The sequence below is a fragment of the Oncorhynchus masou genome, chromosome 9 (assembly GCF_036934945.1).
Source record: "Oncorhynchus masou masou isolate Uvic2021 chromosome 9, UVic_Omas_1.1, whole genome shotgun sequence".
Classification (NCBI taxonomy): Eukaryota; Metazoa; Chordata; class Actinopteri; order Salmoniformes; family Salmonidae; genus Oncorhynchus; species Oncorhynchus masou.
Genome location: NC_088220.1, coordinates 57,434,648 through 57,454,615, shown reverse-complemented (window position 1 = coordinate 57,454,615; position 19,968 = coordinate 57,434,648). Strand labels below are relative to the sequence as shown.

The 19,968-nt window shown below is 42.6% G+C and overlaps 1 protein-coding gene across 1 annotated transcript in view; it reads right to left on the bottom strand.

Annotated features, from left to right (window-relative positions):
• Positions 1-498: 498 nt before the first annotated feature.
• Positions 499-19,968, bottom strand: part of snx19b (sorting nexin 19b) — a 34,140-nt gene continuing 14,670 nt past the window's right edge. Inside the window, exons 10-12 of the mRNA XM_064974639.1 lie at positions 5,682-5,866; positions 5,078-5,165; positions 499-3,386 (exon numbers count right to left, since the gene is read on the bottom strand). Coding sequence (XP_064830711.1) covers positions 3,263-3,386; positions 5,078-5,165; positions 5,682-5,866 — 397 coding nt within the window. The 3' untranslated portion in view covers positions 499-3,262. The remainder of the gene's footprint in view (positions 3,387-5,077; positions 5,166-5,681; positions 5,867-19,968) is intronic.

Sequence of the window (19,968 nt, the reverse complement as noted above, 5' to 3'; positions counted from 1 at the left end):
TCGTTTGATCAACACAGAGAGACAAAGGCCAAACAAAGCTCTCAGGTACAGAGGCGATGACTGTGTTTGATGTTGCAGCTCTGGGCCATTGTTTAAAGGGGACGTGCTGGCTATATGGCTCTGAGTTATAAACGATTTAGTCAATGAAAACGCTCAAATCAAAATAAACTACTGGGCCTTAGGCTCAATGACCTCACTGTTACGGTCTGGAGAAAAAGTGTTTGCATTCATGTTCATGTTAATGCTGATGACACTAACGCTGAGAAATAGAATGCATTGTTATGTAGTTCTTGTGTATTGTACAGTTGTCATAAACATGCGTGAGCACCTTATAAAGTCTTATCATCTCACAACGATTCAAACTATTAACAACCATTTTGTGTCATCGAGGCAATCTCCTACAAAGAGAAACATAACGTATAATTAGGCTTATAAGATATAAAAGCACGTACATCAATTTTATTTTTTGCCTAGTTTGATATTGAACAACAAATGCTATACACTTCAGGCCATTTTATTGGTTTTGGAAATTATCAACACCAGCAAATGTAAAACCTTGTGATGGAGTCCAGTTATAACACACTGACAGAGTTACAAAGAGTCACATTCAAAGCATTAATATGTACAATTCCACACTCAAAAAGCCTTCACTGGTGTAAACTGAATTGGGATTGTAATGTCAAATCAGACATGTAATTAAGTGATAAATTGTATTTTCTCAATTCCCTCCACTCTGACCTTCTCCTCCAATGTGTTTTGAGAAGGAGGCAAGGTGATAGGACAAGAGGAATTGAGGAAAGACGATTGAGAAAGACATGAGGTGTTGAAAAAAGGGAAGTTAGGGAGAAATGGCGAGACTTCAATGGAATAGCAGCTAGCAGCCATTGCGTGCAGAACCCTTCTGACGAGAAATCAAATAAATGCCGAACAATACCACTTCTGTAAGCTAATTAGTCACTGATAACTTATTTTTATCATGGGGTAAACAAATGATTGTGTCTATAATGGCACCATACAGAGTACATTTGACAAACTTTTTTTGTTCAGTACTCAAACAACTAACAAAAAATCCACGTAACAAACTGACAGATTTGCAATGTGTTCCATGTGAAAATGGCACTCACAATTTTGTCAAATTAGTTGTGTTGAACATGTCATGTGATGTGATACATATTTTAGGACAGGACAACTGTCTTGCAAAACGCAAGCTACCCCTAATGTTCATCACAAAGGAGTCAACAGGAACAGAGGTAACAGCTAGGAACGTGTTCAGGAGGGAATAAACATTACAGTACACAACATTCAGCACAACATCAGAACACACCTTGTCACCGGGGTTTGCTACTACTTTGTGACACGATGTACAAAAGGCATGTCCACAGACTACATAGTAAAGACAGACGAGACCTCTTCCAACCAAGGCAATTTAAAAGCATTTCCTTCAGGTATTCATTCTCTTCGGTACCACTGGTATCCCTGTCAATCTTTTTGAGCAACACACATTTTCACAGAAAGCATCGTTACAATCGAACAAACAAGTTAGACACAATCAAATAAATCAATTACGTTAACAAGAATACAGAAATAAAGAATGACTGCAATATTATGTTCTTTTAAGACAGATGAGAGTGCAACGGATTGTGTAGGACACATTGGACCTCTGACGTACGCTACTATGCTGCCTGCATGAGCTTTACCTGGCGTCAGACCTACTGTACACATAAAGGCAATAACAAGCATCAGTAAGAGTGAGGAATGTCAAACACGGTGAACATCTTGTGTCACGGAATGCCAATGTTGAGAAGTCTTTGTGCCCGTTTCACAGACATAAGTTACGCATAGTTAGGCGATTGCACACCAGCATGATCCCAAAAATATTTGGGTCATCTCAGATTGTTCTGCCAATTCTCACATAAAAACTTAATTGGGAGTAAGGATGTTTCACATGCTTTTTTGAGAAAAGCCATTTTAGGCCCTTTTAAGACCTACCTATACATGCCTCCTGTAAGACCCTATGATCTGTGAACAGTATGTGGTACAGACATCTTGGTGTCATTATCCTCCTTATAGTGTGCTCTGAAATATGGAGTATGTCTAGATTTAAAAATAATAATAATCACATTAATTGTTTCAACATTAACAACATTATTATAAATATCTCAAAAAGTACCATTTTTGATTTCGCTTAGACATATTGTCTGGAACAACATGCTCTTAAAACACATCACATTTCCAGAGAGGGCTCTGCTACTTTCAAAGAAATTATCAACGATATACGTCGAAATGTACCGTACATTATAGGTCATTAACCAAATCACACCCTCCTGTAGGATTGCACATTCAGAAAATGGTTTCCCATTCACTATGTTTGTGATGCACTTAAAATGTATCATCATAACTTTAAATAGTAGCAGAGACCATTGAAAATTGGATGCACTTTTATAGTATATTACTTAAAACCACCATTTCAGGCCCGTGGGAAAAGCGGCCATCAAGAGCTTCAAAGTGCAGTGACCTTCATCATACAAGTTCAAAACAACACGAGTGACCACTTTAACAGAAACGTATCAGTGGACCATATCAGTAAGAGCCAGGCCTTAGGGAGGATCCCAGGAGTAAGGGAGTACAGTATTAATGCAACACAGCACATGTGCTGCTCGGTGTAGAGCCAAGGGGATCAAAAGGAATAGGGGCATATAACAGAGAACACAAAGGTAAGTCATCCCGAAAGGGCAAAGCACGACACAGTAAGCCTAAAGTGGGGGAAGAAATCTAATTGGACTTCTCCAAAACCACTAGCGATTCTAGTAAACTTCTAGCTCCAACCGGATACAGAAAGACCACGAGGGATAACGATGGTGTGAAGTCCATCTGAAATTAGTTTGGTACAAAGCTGGAGGTTTTAGGAAGCAGGAAAATGGGTGGATTTGGGAAGTTTGTTGTGTTGGGCTTTTGGAGATCAGAGAGGTATTCTGATCAAACAGAAAACAGGTGTTGGGTAATCAAAGCTGCTCCGGATGTGTTGCCGATGTTTGAGACCCACAGACGTCATGGACTAAATCGGAGACAGACCCGGATGTCCTCGGATCCAAAGTTTCAGCGGTGAAGGTGGCGACACATGAATAATGGAACTTATCCAGATGCGCCAGGCTGGACTTTCATCGGGGGCTATTCACTGACACAGTTGATTAAACGTGTGTGTGTGTGTGTGTGTGTGTGTGTGTGTGTGTGTGTGCGCGCGCGAGTATCTCTCCCACGACTGTTATGGTGGTAGTTTCTCTGCGTTTTTTGACAGACTTTGCAGCAGGGTTTTCTGAAAGTGCTCCTCAGATGTTTCAGGGACGAGGAACTCGAGGAGAAGGTCCCAGATACAGTAGACCAGGTGTCTGTACAGGGTAAGAGTCACAGGTTAAAGGTCAAGAGTATTCCAGAAATCTGCTGTCCAACAATTCCTCTCTCCAAAATTATACAAAATTTAATTCTGGCAAGTTACAGGTGGACATTTTAAGTTTGTTTAAAATGTTGAAAACTTCATTTGTGGCTAGCGAATTTTACAATGGGTCAAATTACAACCTGATATTTCTGCAATTGTGTTGCAATTTCCCCCATTTACGTCAAAGCATGATTTAGGCGAAAGCATACAGGCCAAGAGCATATACAGGCCAAAGATATGTTTTTTTCAAGGTTTTACTGCTAACCTACAAAGCATTACATGGGTTGCTCCTACCTATCTTTCTGATTTGGTCCTGCCGTACATACCTACACGTACGCTACGGTCACAAGACGCAGGCCTCCTAATTGTCCCTAGAATTTCTAAGCAAACAGCTGGAGGCAGGGCTTTCTCCTATAGAACTACATTTTTATGGAATGGTCTGCCTACCCATGTGAGAGACGCAGACTCAGTCTCAACCTTTAAGTCTTTACTGAAGACCTGTCTGGGTTGCCCCCCCCCCGGGTTGTGCCGTGGCAGAGATCTTTGTGGGCTATACTCGGCCTTGCCTCAGGATGGTAAGTTGGTGGTTGAAGACATCCCTCTAGTGGTGTGGGGGCTGTGCTTTGGCAAACTGGGTGGGGTTATATCCTTCTTGATTGGCCCTGTCCGGGGGTATCATCGGATGGGGCCACAGTGTCTCCTGACCCCTCCTGTCTCAGCCTCCAGTATTTATGCTGCAGTAGTTAATGTGTCGGGGGGCTAGGGTCAGTTTGTTAAATCTGGAGTACTTCTCCTGTCTTATCCGGTGTCCTGTGTGAATTTAAGTATGCTCTCTCTAATTCTTTCTTTCTCTCGGAGGAGGACCTGAGCCCTAGGACCATGCCTCAGGACTACCTGGCATGATGACTCCTTGCTGTCCCCAGTCCACCCCTCATAGCCTGGTTCCTCTCTAGGTTTCTTCCTAGGTTTTGGCCTTTCTAGGGAGTTTTTCCTAGCCACCGTGCTTTTTCACCTGCATTGCATTCTGTTTGGGGTTTTAGGCTGGGTTTCTGTACAGCACTTTGAGATATCAGCGGATGTACAAAGGGCTATATAAATACATTTGATTTGATCTGAAGAGGACCAAAACCTCCTACAAGGTTCAACGAGCCAAATTAGATCAGCAATGAAATCCTTACAATTGAGACAACTTTCTTGATGATTCTAACAGCATGTTTCAAACACTACAGGGACTTAGTTAAGTCGTAAATATATTACACTGTACCTTACGCACACACACCTTATTTGAACATTTCAATAAGAAGATTAATTGTGACACATGCTGCTATAATCAAAACGAACGTATCTTTAAGAACAAAGGGCTGGCAATGTAGAAATCATCAGCTTTATCCACTGGAAACGTGTCTGGAAAGAGGTATATAATATCAAACACGCTAGAAAACTTGGCTGATGCCCACTGATCCAAAACCAGCTCATCACGTGACTTTAGAACCCTTTATCAACACCTCATGTCATGTTCCTTCATAATCTATTGTAAGACCATGATGTCAGGCTCTTTAAATCATGGCCAGACAGGTAGTGTATGTTACTTTGTTGTGTGTGTGTGTGTGTGTGTGTGTGTGTGTGTGTGTGTGTGTGTGTCACCTGTTTATGTAAGGGTCCTGCAGAGATTCCAGTGCAGTCTGCCAGCTTAGTTGGTATTTGTCTGAGCCCAGCATATCTGAGAGAAGATCTGTAAACACAGAAGAGTACAAATATAGGACCGTGAGGCCACACAGGACTCAACAGGGATAAGCTAAAAACCATAGCTAGTTGGATATAGTAAGACCAGTAGTCCCTGAAATGGCTTCTTAGAAAGATCAATAGTTCGTTGAAATTATTGAATTTACATTAAAGCGATATCATAAGCAATATCTACGACTGTAATACTGATGAATTGGATGTTTGCAGAGCTCGATAGGAATGAGTGTGTATGGGCCAGGAGTTTTTCCTGATCATGTGCTGTACTGGACTCCAGACCAAAGTTATAACCTGGTTCCTTTTTCATGGTCAGGTCACAAGGTCAGGATAAACTCCTGGGTCATGTTTATTAGTAAAGTTCATGAAAAAAAATGTATACAAATAATAATTGGAACGGAAAAATGAGCGTTTCTTATTGAACAAGTCCATAATCCCCCGGTTTCAGTCCATTTCCTTCCATTTGGTGCCTAATGAACACGAGCCTGCCTCTTCATTAGTGATCCCTTACCTGGCAGTAGTCTCATGAGGCAGTGCAGAGACTGCTGCTTGGTGTCCTCCTTCTGTTGGTGGCTGCGCTCTGGGCGGGGCTGAGCTGGCAGGCTGCCCCCTGGCCACACAGCCTCCTGGAGCACCCGCAGGTAGATCACCCAGTACTGGGTACAGGTCAGGTTAGCCACGCTCACGTCAAGCCACCTGCAAGGGACAGAGAACACACACATCAGGGATGTGATCAGGACAACATATTATAGATAGTAAATCAGTAAAGATACAGTCTATTCGGAAAGTATTCAGACCCGTTGACTTATTCCACATCCTGTTATTTTACAGACTTATTCTAAAATTGATTTTTTTTAAATGTTATAAAAAAACTCCAATCTACATACAGTACCCCATAATAATTGTAAACATTTTCACAGAATGTATAAAAAATAAAACTGAAATATTACATTTACATAAGTATTCAGACCCTTTACTCAGATTTTATATTTTATATATATATATATATATATATATATATACACACATACACACATACACACACACAGTGCCTTGCGAAAGTATTCGGCCCCCTTGAACCTTGCGACATTTTGCCACATTTCAGGCTTCAAACAAAGATATAAAACTGTATTTTTTTGTGAAGAATCAACAACAAGTGGGACACAATCATGAAGTGGAACGACATTTATTGGATATGTCAAACTTTTTTAACAATTCAAAAACTGAAAAATTGGGCGTGCAAAATTATTCAGCCCCCTTAAGTTAATACTTTGTAGCGCCAACTTTTGCTGAGATTACAGCTGTAAGTCGCTTGGGGTATGTCTCTATCAGTTTTGCACATCGAGAGACTGAAATTGTTTCCCATTCCTCCTTGCAAAACAGCTCGAGCTCAGTGAGGTTGGATGGAGAGCATTTGTGAACAGCAGTTTTCAGCTCTTTCCACAGATTCTCAATTGGATTCAGGTCTGGACTTTGACTTGGCCATTCTAACACCTGGATATGTTTATTTTTGAACCATTCCATTGTAGATTTTGCTTTATGTTTGGGATCATTGTCTTGTTGGAAGACAAATCTCCGTCCCAGTCTCAGGTCTTTTGCAGACTCCATCAGGTTTTCCAGAATGATCCTGTATTTGGCTCCATACATCTTCCCATCAATTTTAACCATCTTCCCTGTCCCTGCTGAAGAAAAGCAGGCCCAAACCATGATGCTGCCACCACCATGTTTGACAGTGGGTATGGTGTGTTCAGGGTGATGACCTGTGTTGCTTTTACGCCAAACATATCGTTTTGCATTGTTGCCAAAAAGTTCAATTTTGGTTTCATCTGACCAGAGCACCTTCTTTCACATGTTTGGTGTGTCTCCCAGGTGGCGTGTGGCAAACTTTAAACAACACTTTTTATGGATATCTTTAAGAAATGGCTTTCTTCTTGCCACTCTTCCATAAAGGCCAGATTTGTGCAATATACGACTGATTGTTGTCCTATGGACAGAGTCTCCCACCTCAGCTGTAGATCGCTGCAGTTCATCCAGAGTGATCATGGGCCTCTTGGCTGCATCTCTGATCAGTCTTTTCCTTGTATGAGCTGAAAGTTTAGAGGGACGGCCAGGTCTTGGTAGATTTGCAATGGTCTGATACTCCTTCCATTTCAATATTATCGCTTGCACAGTGCTCCTTGGGATGTTTAAAGCTTGGGAAATCTTCTTGTATCCAAATCCGGCTTTAAACTTCTTCACAACAGTATCTCGGACCTGCCTGGTGTGTTCCTTGTTCTTCATGATGCCCTCTGCGCTTTTAACGGACCTCTGAGACGATCACAGTGCAGGTGCATTTATACGGAGACTTGATTACACAGGTGGATTGTATTTATCATCATTAGTCATTTAGGTCAACATTGGATCATTCAGAGATCCTCACTGAACTTCTGGAGAGAGTTTGCTGCACTGAAAGTAAAGGGGCTGAATAATTTTGCACACCCAATTTTTCAGTTTTTGATTTGTTAAAAAAGTTTGAAATATCCAATAAATGTCGTTCCACTTCATGATTGTGTCCCACTTGTTATTGATTCTTCACAAAAAAATACAGTTTTATATCTTTATGTTTAAAGCCTGAAATGTGGCAAAAGGTCGCAAAGTTCAAGGGGGCCGAATACTTTCGCAAGGCACTGTATATATAAATATGAAAGATGAACAGATCGGTCCTTGATGAAAACCTGCTCCAGAGCACTCAGGACCTCCGACTGGGTTCCTGAGCACAGACTTAAACCCTGAAATAGCTGTGCAGCGACGCTCCCCATCCAACCGGACAAGAGCTTGAAGGAATCTTCGGAGAAGTATGGAGAATATATATTGGGAGTTTTTCCCCATACTTCTCCGCAGATTCCTTCAAGTTCTGTCAGGTTGGATGGGGAGCGTCGCTGCATCGGTGCGTTTCCAGTCATACACACACAGGGAGAGAAGATTTGCTGGTGGTCTCTTGAGTAGGACTTAAGCAAAGAGAGAAAACAAAAAGTGGTTGTATCCAGACTGTATTCAATTGGATGAGAGACTTGATCAAAATCATGTAATAACACTCTGCAGATGTTACATAATACTGTAAAATGCCACTAAAATATGTTCAACAGAATATGTCCTTCAAGGCTAAATGTAATTTATCATTCATGGCACATTTGATGTTCATTTAATTGAGTTATTTAATGACAGGATCTTTCGTCCTGTGTTGCCACACACTGTTGAGGGACATGGACGGCCCTTGTTGTTCATTTTCTTTTCACTACCTTACACCTTCTCATTGTTAATATGTTTCATAACAGCGAGGCTGGCCTCCCAAACCAATGCATGATGACACCCTGACATCTGTGTGGAACCATGATGTGGGACTGTGAGATAATGTTACTATAAAGCCTATGAAGGATTGCCTGCTAAGAACCTCTGGCAAGATTGATGTGAGCAATTATTATCGTTGCACATATGTTGTATGCCTTGGAGGGAGAGAGAAGATAAGTTAATAGGAAAAATACATTCCAATGAGAGAACTTCTGAGTTCAACTAACAAATAACAATGACTAGGAGGTCTGAGAAAATACAAGTTACGTAACACAAGTAATATGGATTCCTTACAAAAATGTGTTGCACATTGAGCTCAATACTTCCTTGACTGAAGAAACTGTCATTTCTCACAGAGCAGCTATGAATTCTGGGAAGTGGACCTTGGCATTTGTTTGCCACGGATCTCCTACTCTTCTGAAGTTAACTCTGCAGTTTTATTTTAGCCCCCTCGGAAGGTGGACAATGATGAGTGTTCTGTTCAACGCCACATACAGTACCGACCGGAGGCAAGCGCATTAGCCTAAATCATGGTCGCTTACGACAACAAAACAGGGGAGGTGAGTCGAAAACACAAAGACGTGGGCACGAGCTGCCAAGGCCAAACATACTTTCTTTCAGTCAAACATCATTTTTTCCCCTCATTTGGGAAAATCTTTGGACATTGCGGCAGATCCTGCTGAAAGCATTGGGAACCTCCCAAGTCTCCCCAGTCTATAATGTCATGGGAGGGCTGGTCTGGTCTGGTCTGACATGCACGCGGTCGTGGTTTATGTTTTGGGGAAGGAGCAGTCACTCCAGCTCCTCCTATCCAGTCACTGGGGAGATTTATAGCAGCCCGACTGCACTATTTCATCAGGAAACACGGAGGCCCTGGAAACACTCCGAGCGGTGATGTCTTTCACAGTCGGCATCAGAGTAAGTCATGTTAACGTTGAAATAACCTCGCCCTGACTCGGTGCACCTGGTGAAGGTCTCCTGCCATGAGTAACCAAGCAGGGAAACCAACCGAATAAGTAAGTCTACACAGTGGGCGATGTTGTCTCTGGAAAAGATCGTGCATCTTGCTATATCGATGAACGGCACCCAATATCCCACCACCACATACTTTCTAAATATGTAATACAATACTTATTACAGTATCATTGATGAAAATGATGCAACACAAAGTGCAATAGCTAACCAGCCACTCAACATCAGCGTCGGTGGATGGAATGCAGGCCTCTCTGGGATAACAAGAAGACAAAAGCTGCACTGGTCCAGACAAACCATTTAAGGGCTGACGTTGGACCACAGCTAATGTAAGGAGATGGAACTAAAAAAAGCAAGTTGTTCGGAATCAACAGTAGTACATTTTATTCCACTGCTGACCCGTCGGGCCGTTTATGAAGTGCAGTTCATTTTGACTGGCGGCGGCTTTGACAGGGACACGCAGCATTAGCAGAGAATACATTTCTCCACCTCAGGAAGAATGGAAAAAAAGGGGTTACTAAAGCTCTCCCATAGCCAGCCATGTTTAAACAATCCTGTTTCAAATTCTAATAGGTGCCTTGATTTCTTCGGACACTGCAAAAACATCAACGTGACAACTATGTTTATTTTGAAGTGCCTAATTGACATGTGAAATTCTCTGGGAAAAATTGACACAGCCCACGACGTGGTGTTGTTTCGGGTGGGCGATGGAAAGGGGAGTGAGAAAGGCAGTTAATTCATCGTCTGTGACAGACAGAGACCGACCCTTTAATATCAGCAGATTTGGAGCATATTGGCTCTGCTAGTTGATTGTCATTTCTCCTCACTGGAGCCCATGTTGGAACTCGCTAGCTATTCGAAGTGAGATGATAGAAGTAATGGACCACTCTCTCACCTTCATTTAATACCTTGACACACACAGGGTTAATGAAAAAAAATGAATGGAAAAGCATCTCCTTGGCTTTTTTTTTAATGTAGACCAGGGGTGTCAAACTCATTCCGTGGAGGGCCTAGTGTCTGTGTTTTTTGGTTTTTCCTTTCAATTAAGACATGGACAACCAGGTGAGAGAATTTCTATACTAATTGGTGACCTTAATTCATCGATCGAGTACAAGGGAGGAGCGAAAACCTGCAGACACTGAGCCCTCCGTGGAATGAGTTTGACACGTGACGTAGACGATTATCAAAATGAGGACTTTAGGATTGAGAAGTCCATCATGAAGAAGGCCCTATAGCACTTGAGAACGAAGAACCTGTGCTTTATTGTTAGGGATATTCTGCCATGGCAGTGGGATGCGAGCCTGTCAAACCAGTTTAAAACGCGAGGCCTGTCTGGGTTCAGACTAACACTCATTCCATGTGATCTGTGTAAAACCATCCGGTGCCAATCACATAAACTGTAGTTGTTATTCTAAAGTCTTGGGTGAAAATAGCACAAGGACTTGGGACTCGGCAGCCAATAGTAAAAACACTTTTTCAAACAATAATGTAGAGGAAGACATGAGTGTTTTTATAGAGCTCAAACAAATGGGGAAAATAAAATTACTACTTTCTCTAACGTAGGACTCCAGCACAGCTGAACTAGCAGACATTGCATACTAATTTAGAAATAGCCGCTGGATTAAAAAACCCATTCAAATCCTGCATCACACTTCAGTTTAAATTACGACAACGCTTAAAAAAAAATGGAAATAAAAAAAGTAAAAAAAATAAATAAAAAAAAAATCGGCTAGATGACCTAAGAAAAATATTATGCATTTCCACTTCACTCAAGACTCAAAATTGCATTGAGTTAATTACCAGAATCAAAACATCGAACAAAAGTCAGAATGATGGATTTTAAGCATGTCCAGGGTGCAGGTGTTAGTGAATGAGGTGTACTGTGTGTGCACTGGGTAATTAAACAAAAAAAGGCCATCGTCCATCCGTCCATCCAACTGCTAGTTGAATTCCCACAATGCTGTTGCCAAACAGAGCAAGATGCCAAGGCAGCCAAAGAGCTGAATTCCATCAATCTATTTAGCTAGCAGAATAATCAAACTGGGAATGGAGGTCTGTAGCCAGCCTTTAAACAACTCATTACATGTTAACAGACTGTTCCACAAACTCAGAGGCACACTGGACTGAGACAAAGTGTTCCTCTTCAGTGCAACGTGTCTGCTTTAGCTCACAGTTATCATTAGCATCAACAATAGTAAAGCCTATGTCATACACAACAAGAGCATTTTACTCCTCAAACACCTAATACAAGGTCCAGGGAAAGATTCCAAGGGTCTTAAAGGGATACTTCAAGATTTTGGCAACAAGGCCCTTTATCTACTTCCCCAGAGTCAGAGGAACTCGTGCGATGCCATTTTCATGTGTCTGCGTGCAGTTTGAAGGAAGTTGTTAACTAGCTTTAGCTCAATGACTGGAAGTCCATGGGTATCTGCTAGCATGTAGATACCCTTAGACTTCCAATCATTGTGCTAACGTTAGTTTGTACTGGACACAGACATAAAAATAGTATCCACGAGTTCATCGGACTCTGGGGAAGTTCCAAAATCCCGAAGTATCCCTTTAATGGAGGACTCATTTGTTTGTAAAAAACGAAACAGCACAACCACACGGACGTAATAAAGAGTGAAAGACAAACAAACAAACAAGTATTTACAGTACGGCTGGTAATACGAGAGCGCAGTCTTTATCCGCCGGCTACATCCCCAAAGTGGCTCCAGATGGGCTGTGCTGCAAAAACTAGCTTTATAATGAACGAACATGGCCTTTAGCTACAGACCAACAACACTGGCTGGAGAGGGGGACAGCTGGGGATTACTTCTGACCAAAGGGACCACCATATCGTACAACAACAATATGCATGCTACTCCTCAGTCCAAAGACAATAGAAAATGGTATGGCTAGGCCACCGCTAACTGCCGATCACCTGAAACAATGCCATTCTGCATGTATCAGAGCGCTAATGAAACATCCACAAAACTTCTATTTGGAACTTTAACCATAAGCAAAAAGAAACAACTTAGGAGCTTGAGTTGGGATAAAAGGGAACAGAAATGTCTTCCGACAGACGTATGTCATCTCATCTGCGTGACGCCTTTCTTCCTCAACACTGGTAAAAGCACCTCTACTTCAGTCAGAGGCGCTGCGGCTGCATCTCGACCCTGATAACATCTCTGCACATCGATGTGAAGCCAAGAAATTGTGTACTCTGGGTCTCAATTAGTCTCAGCCCTCAAGGCCAAGTGCTACATCAGAAGTTTGTGTAAAGTACGAGAGGAGAGATCTCTGGCTTAAATCAAAGCCAAGCCAGAGTTTACATCTCCGAAAGAGGAGAACATTGGGCAGATGGCCTGAGCAATAAGGCGCATCATCGAGGGTCTGTCTCTGTCTGACGAGTCCTGTTGGATGTCTGCTAGAGGAAACTCAACTGTCTATATGTCCAGAAGAGGGGGGGGTTAAGGCTGATAGTTCTGTGTGATGAGGGGTGTGGGGGACAGGGGAATAATTTTCAACTTATAAACAGTCAGGATGTTGCACCCCCCCCCCATAAAAAAGCTGTGTCCTCTTCACTTGAGAGCTCACAGGGAAGAGCACATATTTTTTTCTTATGACCCAACATCTTGACTGTCCATAAATTGGAAAGGACTTACGGGAAGTCTGCCGCTGTATGACTCATGTTAATTACAGGCCCAGCAGAACCTCATAAGGAAGAGAGGTTGGGGGGCTGACAAATAATGACACAGCAGAGTGGGGGCTATTCAGTGGCAGTGCTGGGGCATCATTATGAAGAGCTTTAGCACTGCAGGCATACTATAGACACGCACTACTTGGCTCACTGCAGCTCACACTAAAAGGGGCTTAGGGGGCAATGTTAAAAATTCTCCTCTGGATCTGACAATGCCTTGGAGGGAGACTCATGAGACTGTTAAAAACCAGGGGTGGATATTGTGTGTGAAGTCCTGTGAACACCTGTGGTTGCACATAGGCCTGCCAGCACAGTGTGATCAGAGGGAGACTGATAGCTTGGTGAACACCTCAAATAATCCCTATTGACCTCAACAGAACACACTATGTTGTGCTTCTACGTTGGCCGATTAGGCAAGCTTAACAAATTGCTTTCAATCCGAATCTGTAGTAGAGACATGGAGAGCATTTCATTCGTTCTTTGCACACAAATGGTCAAGAGGTAAAAATACTAAATGAATAAGAAAAAGGATGGTAGAACAACATGTTAACAAAGATTCAGAAGCCTTTTGCGAAATATTTTCATTACAGAACCATAGACTATCAAGGGTTAACTATAACTTGATAACTATGGCATTTTAATAGCTCGAGCTATCTTGTTGCCAGAGAGTTCTTTAAGTTTCTTAAATTCATTATAATGGCAGTCTCCTCTGTGATTGTTCATGGAATGCATTCAATACACTTCCAGTGTTGATATTACAGCATAAAGTGCTTGGTAAAAAATAACCACGTGGCAGTCTTGAGCTGTGCTTACCGTAACCACCTCCAAGAGTGGGAAGTCATTTGGATGGGACAAAATAAGCAGTCGGCCAAATTGGCCAATGTTGTAATGAAGTGTTAGTAAAAGCCCCACTCTATACAGCCGACTTCCTGGTGAAGAATGGAGGAGTGTGATCATCTGGGGTGCATTTCATTTCAAATAGATCCATCTCCACTGTGGTCTTTATTCTGAAAACCTTGTATGGTGTCTGGTGTCCTAATCATTCTGGCATGCCTGGGTAAGTGAGGAGAGCACTGCATCAGAGAACTAGTGCTTACCAGACCTGGGTTCAAAAAGTATTTGAAATATTTTAAATACTTGTGTTTGCTTGAGCCTGCCTGGAATGTGCCAGATGGGTGGGGTTTGTACTCTTAGAACTATTTCAGTGGTCCCATTCCACCAGGCGAGCTCAATCAAGCACAGCTTAAGTATTGGAAAGATTTCAAGTACTATTTTTTTAAACCCAGGTCTTGTGCTAACATCTTCCGTTGAAACCTCTGTTGAGCCAATTAGCATCCAAAAGGTGTCTGGCAGACTGAGGCCTCCAGGCAGCCTTCAGACTCCAGGCGGATCGTGAGCCAGAAAGGCCAGCAGTAGCAGGAGCAGCACAGTATAGTAAAGTATTACCTAGTTCTCCTCTGGCCTCCACAGGCATGTGATGCGTCTGTTTCCACTGAGGCGCAGGCTGGCCTAGCCTAACCAGGTATGGTCTGGCATCAGATCACCGTCTATATCCACCATCTACCCCATCCGTGCTAGTCGGTGTATGTGTGTGTGCACGTTTTACTATACTTGTGAGTACCAGAAGACCACACAAGAAAAGTAAACCAACTCAAATTCAGAGAAGTGAGGAAATTTTGCTGTCCTCCCTTATACAAATACAATTTTGGGGTTTGGTTATGGTTATAATTAGGGGTTTGTGGTTAGGTTCAGAATTTGTGTTAGGTAAATAGGATTTTGAATGGGGATCAATTGTTGGTCCTCACAAATATAGTAAGACATATCTCTGCGTGTGTGCATCTGTGTGTGTCTTGTGTGTGTCAGGGGCTGTTTTTATTGGGAGTGTCATGGCACCGCATTTCATCGGCTGGTCAACACACTGACATCTAACGTTACCGACCTTGTGTGGCTGGGGCAGGTTTTCAGAAAGGCTGATTTCACAGTCTAGTGCATCGCGCCAGGGACAGTTAGGGGCTGTGTCTCTCCAAAATCCATCTCAAAGTGCCCTTTTCCTGCTAATAGTCTCTCAGACTGAAGATCATATCCCCCTTTGATTCACTTGCACATAAGGCAGACTTCCTTGAACCAATTTCTGGTAACAATGTAAGTCTATACCAACGATTGTGGTCTGGAGGACTACGGCATTTAAGCTACCATGAAAACCACCAGAATAATTCTCTCATTACAGACTATCTAAAAGATACTCAATTACAGGAAATGGGATAGAGTTGAGAAAGATTGGATACTGCAATACCGTGGAAACCAAAGTAAGTATAAGGAAAATGTTATACACCTAACATTCCAATAGGATTTGGGTACTGGCTTGACACCTAACACAGGCAACACAGCTCATAGAAGTCAGAAACAGTATTTGCATGCCTGTCGGATGAGTTACTTTGCCAATAGCTTGTTTCAATTCATCGTTGTCATTCGCAAACCCTTCACTTGCTTGCCAGGACAGAGCAATTTACGGCAGCAGGTGACATGTCATCCTGAAAAGAAAATCACCCAGCAGAATTTCCTTGTGGTCAGAGCGGCACACGACGAGAAGAATACCAGGAGCCATGAGCGACCGCCAGCCCAAGATAAGCACGAACCGAGAGAGGGTGATGGAGAGGAGCTGTACTCGCCAAGATCCCATCCTTACGAAAAAAGATTGCTGTCAGAGTGGATTGCAGTCAGAGTGTAGAATCACTGCAGTACGTGTCAGTATAACTGCAGTTAAGAGTCCAGTATAACTGCAGTATGCTGCATCTACAATACCACAGACCAACTTTGGGAAACACTGGTATAACCTACTAGGGTAATCCAACATTTCAATACACATGGCTCTCTAACTGAGCTTTAACTAACACATGGTTGTACCTTGCTCGTACTAACTAGCCTACAGTCTAATTTGACTTTAGAACTCAGATGCTACACATAATAAATGATTCAATACAAAGAAATACCAGTGAAGGCAATTACAATCAGAGCCCAATCAAAATAACTTTCACTTTTGAATTAATTAGTTTCAATTACTTAGTTTAAGAGAATATCGATTGAATGCTTGGCCAGGAATCAGTAATAAAGAAAACAGATGGCCAGTCAGTCTAGTATATGCATAAAAGATTGTGCCTGCAACTATTCATGTTGTTGACACTGGGCTGCATTGCTTTAGCTGAAGACTACCATTTTTGGTCAAAGGAGCATTGATCCGTTTGAACTAAAATTACCCAACAACTTTATGAGCCCGAGTCACTGCAGAACTATGCCTTTGGTTTGTCGTCACAGAGCACGTCGTCCCCATGCAGCTCAGGTGGAATAAAAAGGATAGCTGAAGTGTGAACAGAGGCATTAGACTATCGCTGACTTGTGTTGATCGCTTATCAGGGCTAATTTTACCCAGCCTCAGATCGTGTTGCTGGTTGTGCACTTTTCAGGAAACAAACAATATAGGTCCCCTGGACTTAGCGGTTTGGGACAGTGGCTAACTTTCGTAGAACCCATACAGGGAGTCCGGACACTTTCCGCCAGCCAAGCTGTTAACTAGTGGTGGGTAACGATGGAACCAATGCAGCCTGGTCCAAACCTGATTTCAACATGGTCACGAGGAACCTTCCCTCCGTCAATGGACTTTCCATTGGGTGCAAGTTCAACACTGATATTGCTCATTGTCTTTGTCTCGGACAGCATGATCACACTGTTGAAGAGGGTGCCGTGTCAGAACAGACTATTGGGGATGTCACACCTCCTCAACGGAACAACGAGTGATAAGGTTACATAACAGGGCTCTTTTCCATTCCTGCTCTGCCAAATCTGCTGGAAACCAATGGCCTGACCACCAGTGTAGTGGACTCAAACAAAAGTTGGGCGCCTGCAATGGGGTCTTCCTCCACCCCTCCTTCACTGCTGGGTGAACGACTCCTAACTCAGAGTATGAAGCAGAGGAAGATCCTCTGTGCAATGAAACTAACCAGCACCACTGTTAGAAACCACCACCTCTGAAGGATGCTTATTTTGGGGCCAATTATTTAGGCTGAACAGCTGAACTCGCCCTGGCTGTCAATGAAAAGCATTCACCATTAAAGAACAACAAGGCCTCACACTTAACTCTGGATAAAAAAAAAATAATTAAAATCAGCTTTGACACCTCCCCAAAAAGACAGCTAATGAAAAATGTAAGTTGGGAGAAATAAAAAGTCAATACGGGGACAAGGCGGAATCCAGAACAGGACACCAACAGAAAAACATTGCCTTGAAACAGCTGGTGTTTTTTTAGGTGCTAAATAAAAATAATTCAAGCAAACTATTGGGTAACAGTAATACACATCTGTAACATTTTGGGCCTGTCCACCAGTATACTGGCAGGACCCATCATTCCATCTTTCCCCCTCCGAAAATGGATGTCAGCTGTGGAGTTGGCGGGAAGCCCTGCTGTAGGTGCTTCTACACCTGCATTGCTTGCTGATTGGGGTTTTAGGCTGGGTTTCTGTACAGCACTTTGAGATATCAGCTGATGTACGAAGGGCTATATAAATAAATTTGATTTGATCTGTACACTACAGTGCATTTGACATTACCCATTTGACATGGCAAAACATGTCACCGCACAGATCTGCTCCACACATGACAGCAGAGCTGGAGAGCCGGGCTGTACACGCTGTGGTCAGACTGGTCCTCAACTGGGTTAAAGATGTAAAACGTACAGTAGAGTTGTTTGCCACCTCACCTCCACCATGAACAAGTGTTCCATTCAACATCCTGAGAAAGAAGGCAGTGTGGTGATGAAGTCGTAGGGTATTTCGGGTGCCACTCCAGCAGGGAACACCTGTACTTTGTCTATTCTGTCAAGAGTCATACTTGGCTTGCTGTCGATTCATTACCCAAATATTAAGTATTTTCTGGACTTGGGGAGCAAAATGTTCCACACTGGAATATGTTATCAACTGTTGAGGCAAAAGGTTGCACCGAAGTTAAGCTACTTCATTCAACTTGACTACTGGGAGGTTTCAATCATCACTTCACGTACCACCGTTATGTCATGCCAGTAAGACTGACATTGGATGCTAGAACAACAGTCCAGTACTATATAGGCATGCCCCTGTCTCAAACTAAAACTGCAGGTGTCAGAAGTGGGATCCAAAATGACAAAAAATAGGAAACTATCATTCTATTGAACTGATAATAAGACAGGGGCTAAAGGGTGAAAATGAAAGAATGAGAAAACGGTACAGACGATGTGATACAAAACAGTGGAGAAGGACACAGACACCTCTTTCTCAACACCTCTTCTCACTTTGGAAATGCATCTGGACACATTTGAGAGCCATGTCGTGCAAAACAGATCTCAGATTCCCTTGGCTTAAGATGGTCCCTTAAGTACACTGATGGCTGAAGGATACTGCACATAACAAAACAAGCATATCATCACCCTGTGGGACCACCTTATGGGGAAATGTGGCATATTTAACACTTACGACGTTACCCACTGTTCAGAAACCAGACAGAGTGAAAGGACTGTTTGTGTGAAGTTCATATCTGTGTATATGAAATTGTTGTTATTCACAAAGCCTAAAGATCATTTTGCTGCTGTACCCTGTGAGGCCACAGTATATATATGTCTCTTAGAAGATTATTTTATCCAAAGAGAGTTATAAAACAGTGCATAAATTGAGTATGTGTGTATGTGATCCCTGCAGGAACTTAACCCATGACCTTGGTGTTGCTAGCAACACACTCCTACCAAATGTACCGGACAGTATATGAGGCATATTGTTCAATGCTATAAGATTGTCAGTCATTCCTTCGATGCCGTTCCTCTGAAGATTGTGCTTGCTTCATGTACAGACAAAAAGACACAAATCTGGCCTCGAGTGGATTTTCCAGACTTCTGTCTAAGGGTGAATATTTTCATCTTAGATTGTCCCAGTTTCCAGTCTATAAAATTATGCATCTCCCTAACCAATGCCTTGGACCCCATTTACGAGAGCATGTCTCCAGCCAAATTCATCACACAGACGTTGTGTGTTGGAGGCCGGGCTCCATCCACTCGCGGTTCTTGATTAAAGCAGAGCAGACATGCAAGCGGTGCCGGTGACAGTCATGGACCGGGTTTCCATAGCCTGCATCTCCTTTGCTTTTTACTAAAAGCTTATGTCATATTAAATAGGTTTTAGCGCTGGTTTCTTGGCGTTTCAATTTTGTAACTGCAAGTAAACAACTCAAAAACTCTGAAGTCATCGATGCACTGCACTGAGAAGTACTGCGAACCTTTAATCAAATTTGGTAGTGTCTAGAAAACCTGAACAGATAGACAGTACAGTCAACAGTAGCCAAAGCTATATGCCTAGTAACTGTTTAGCCTAGCTAACCTTTCCTTTGTTAGAGAATTTAAAGAGTGAAATAATTGAAACGTGTTTTCCTCTACTGCTATCTCCAGAGGCTCTTAGGCCTGTCTGTTAGGGTATAGCTAGCATAGCTGAGCAACATGTAAAAAGATGAGAGGACTAGTCGCCAGTGAGAACAGTCTCTGCTGACAAACTGATGCTTTAAATAGCTTGGACCAACAACACAGGGGCCACTAATACAGGGCCCTCTGTCTTTAGGGAGGGTTAGGTGACTTAGATCAAACAAACCCAGGAACGTTGTATGCATGTTGAGTTTACTGCTACAGGGTCAGCTATACCCGTCTATGACCGAACCTCTGTGAAGTTGTTGCTGACGGCATTCTCAGAGAAGGGAAGCCAACCAGAGGTACCTTGACGACACCAGAAGTACCTCTCTTTCCATTCAAGAA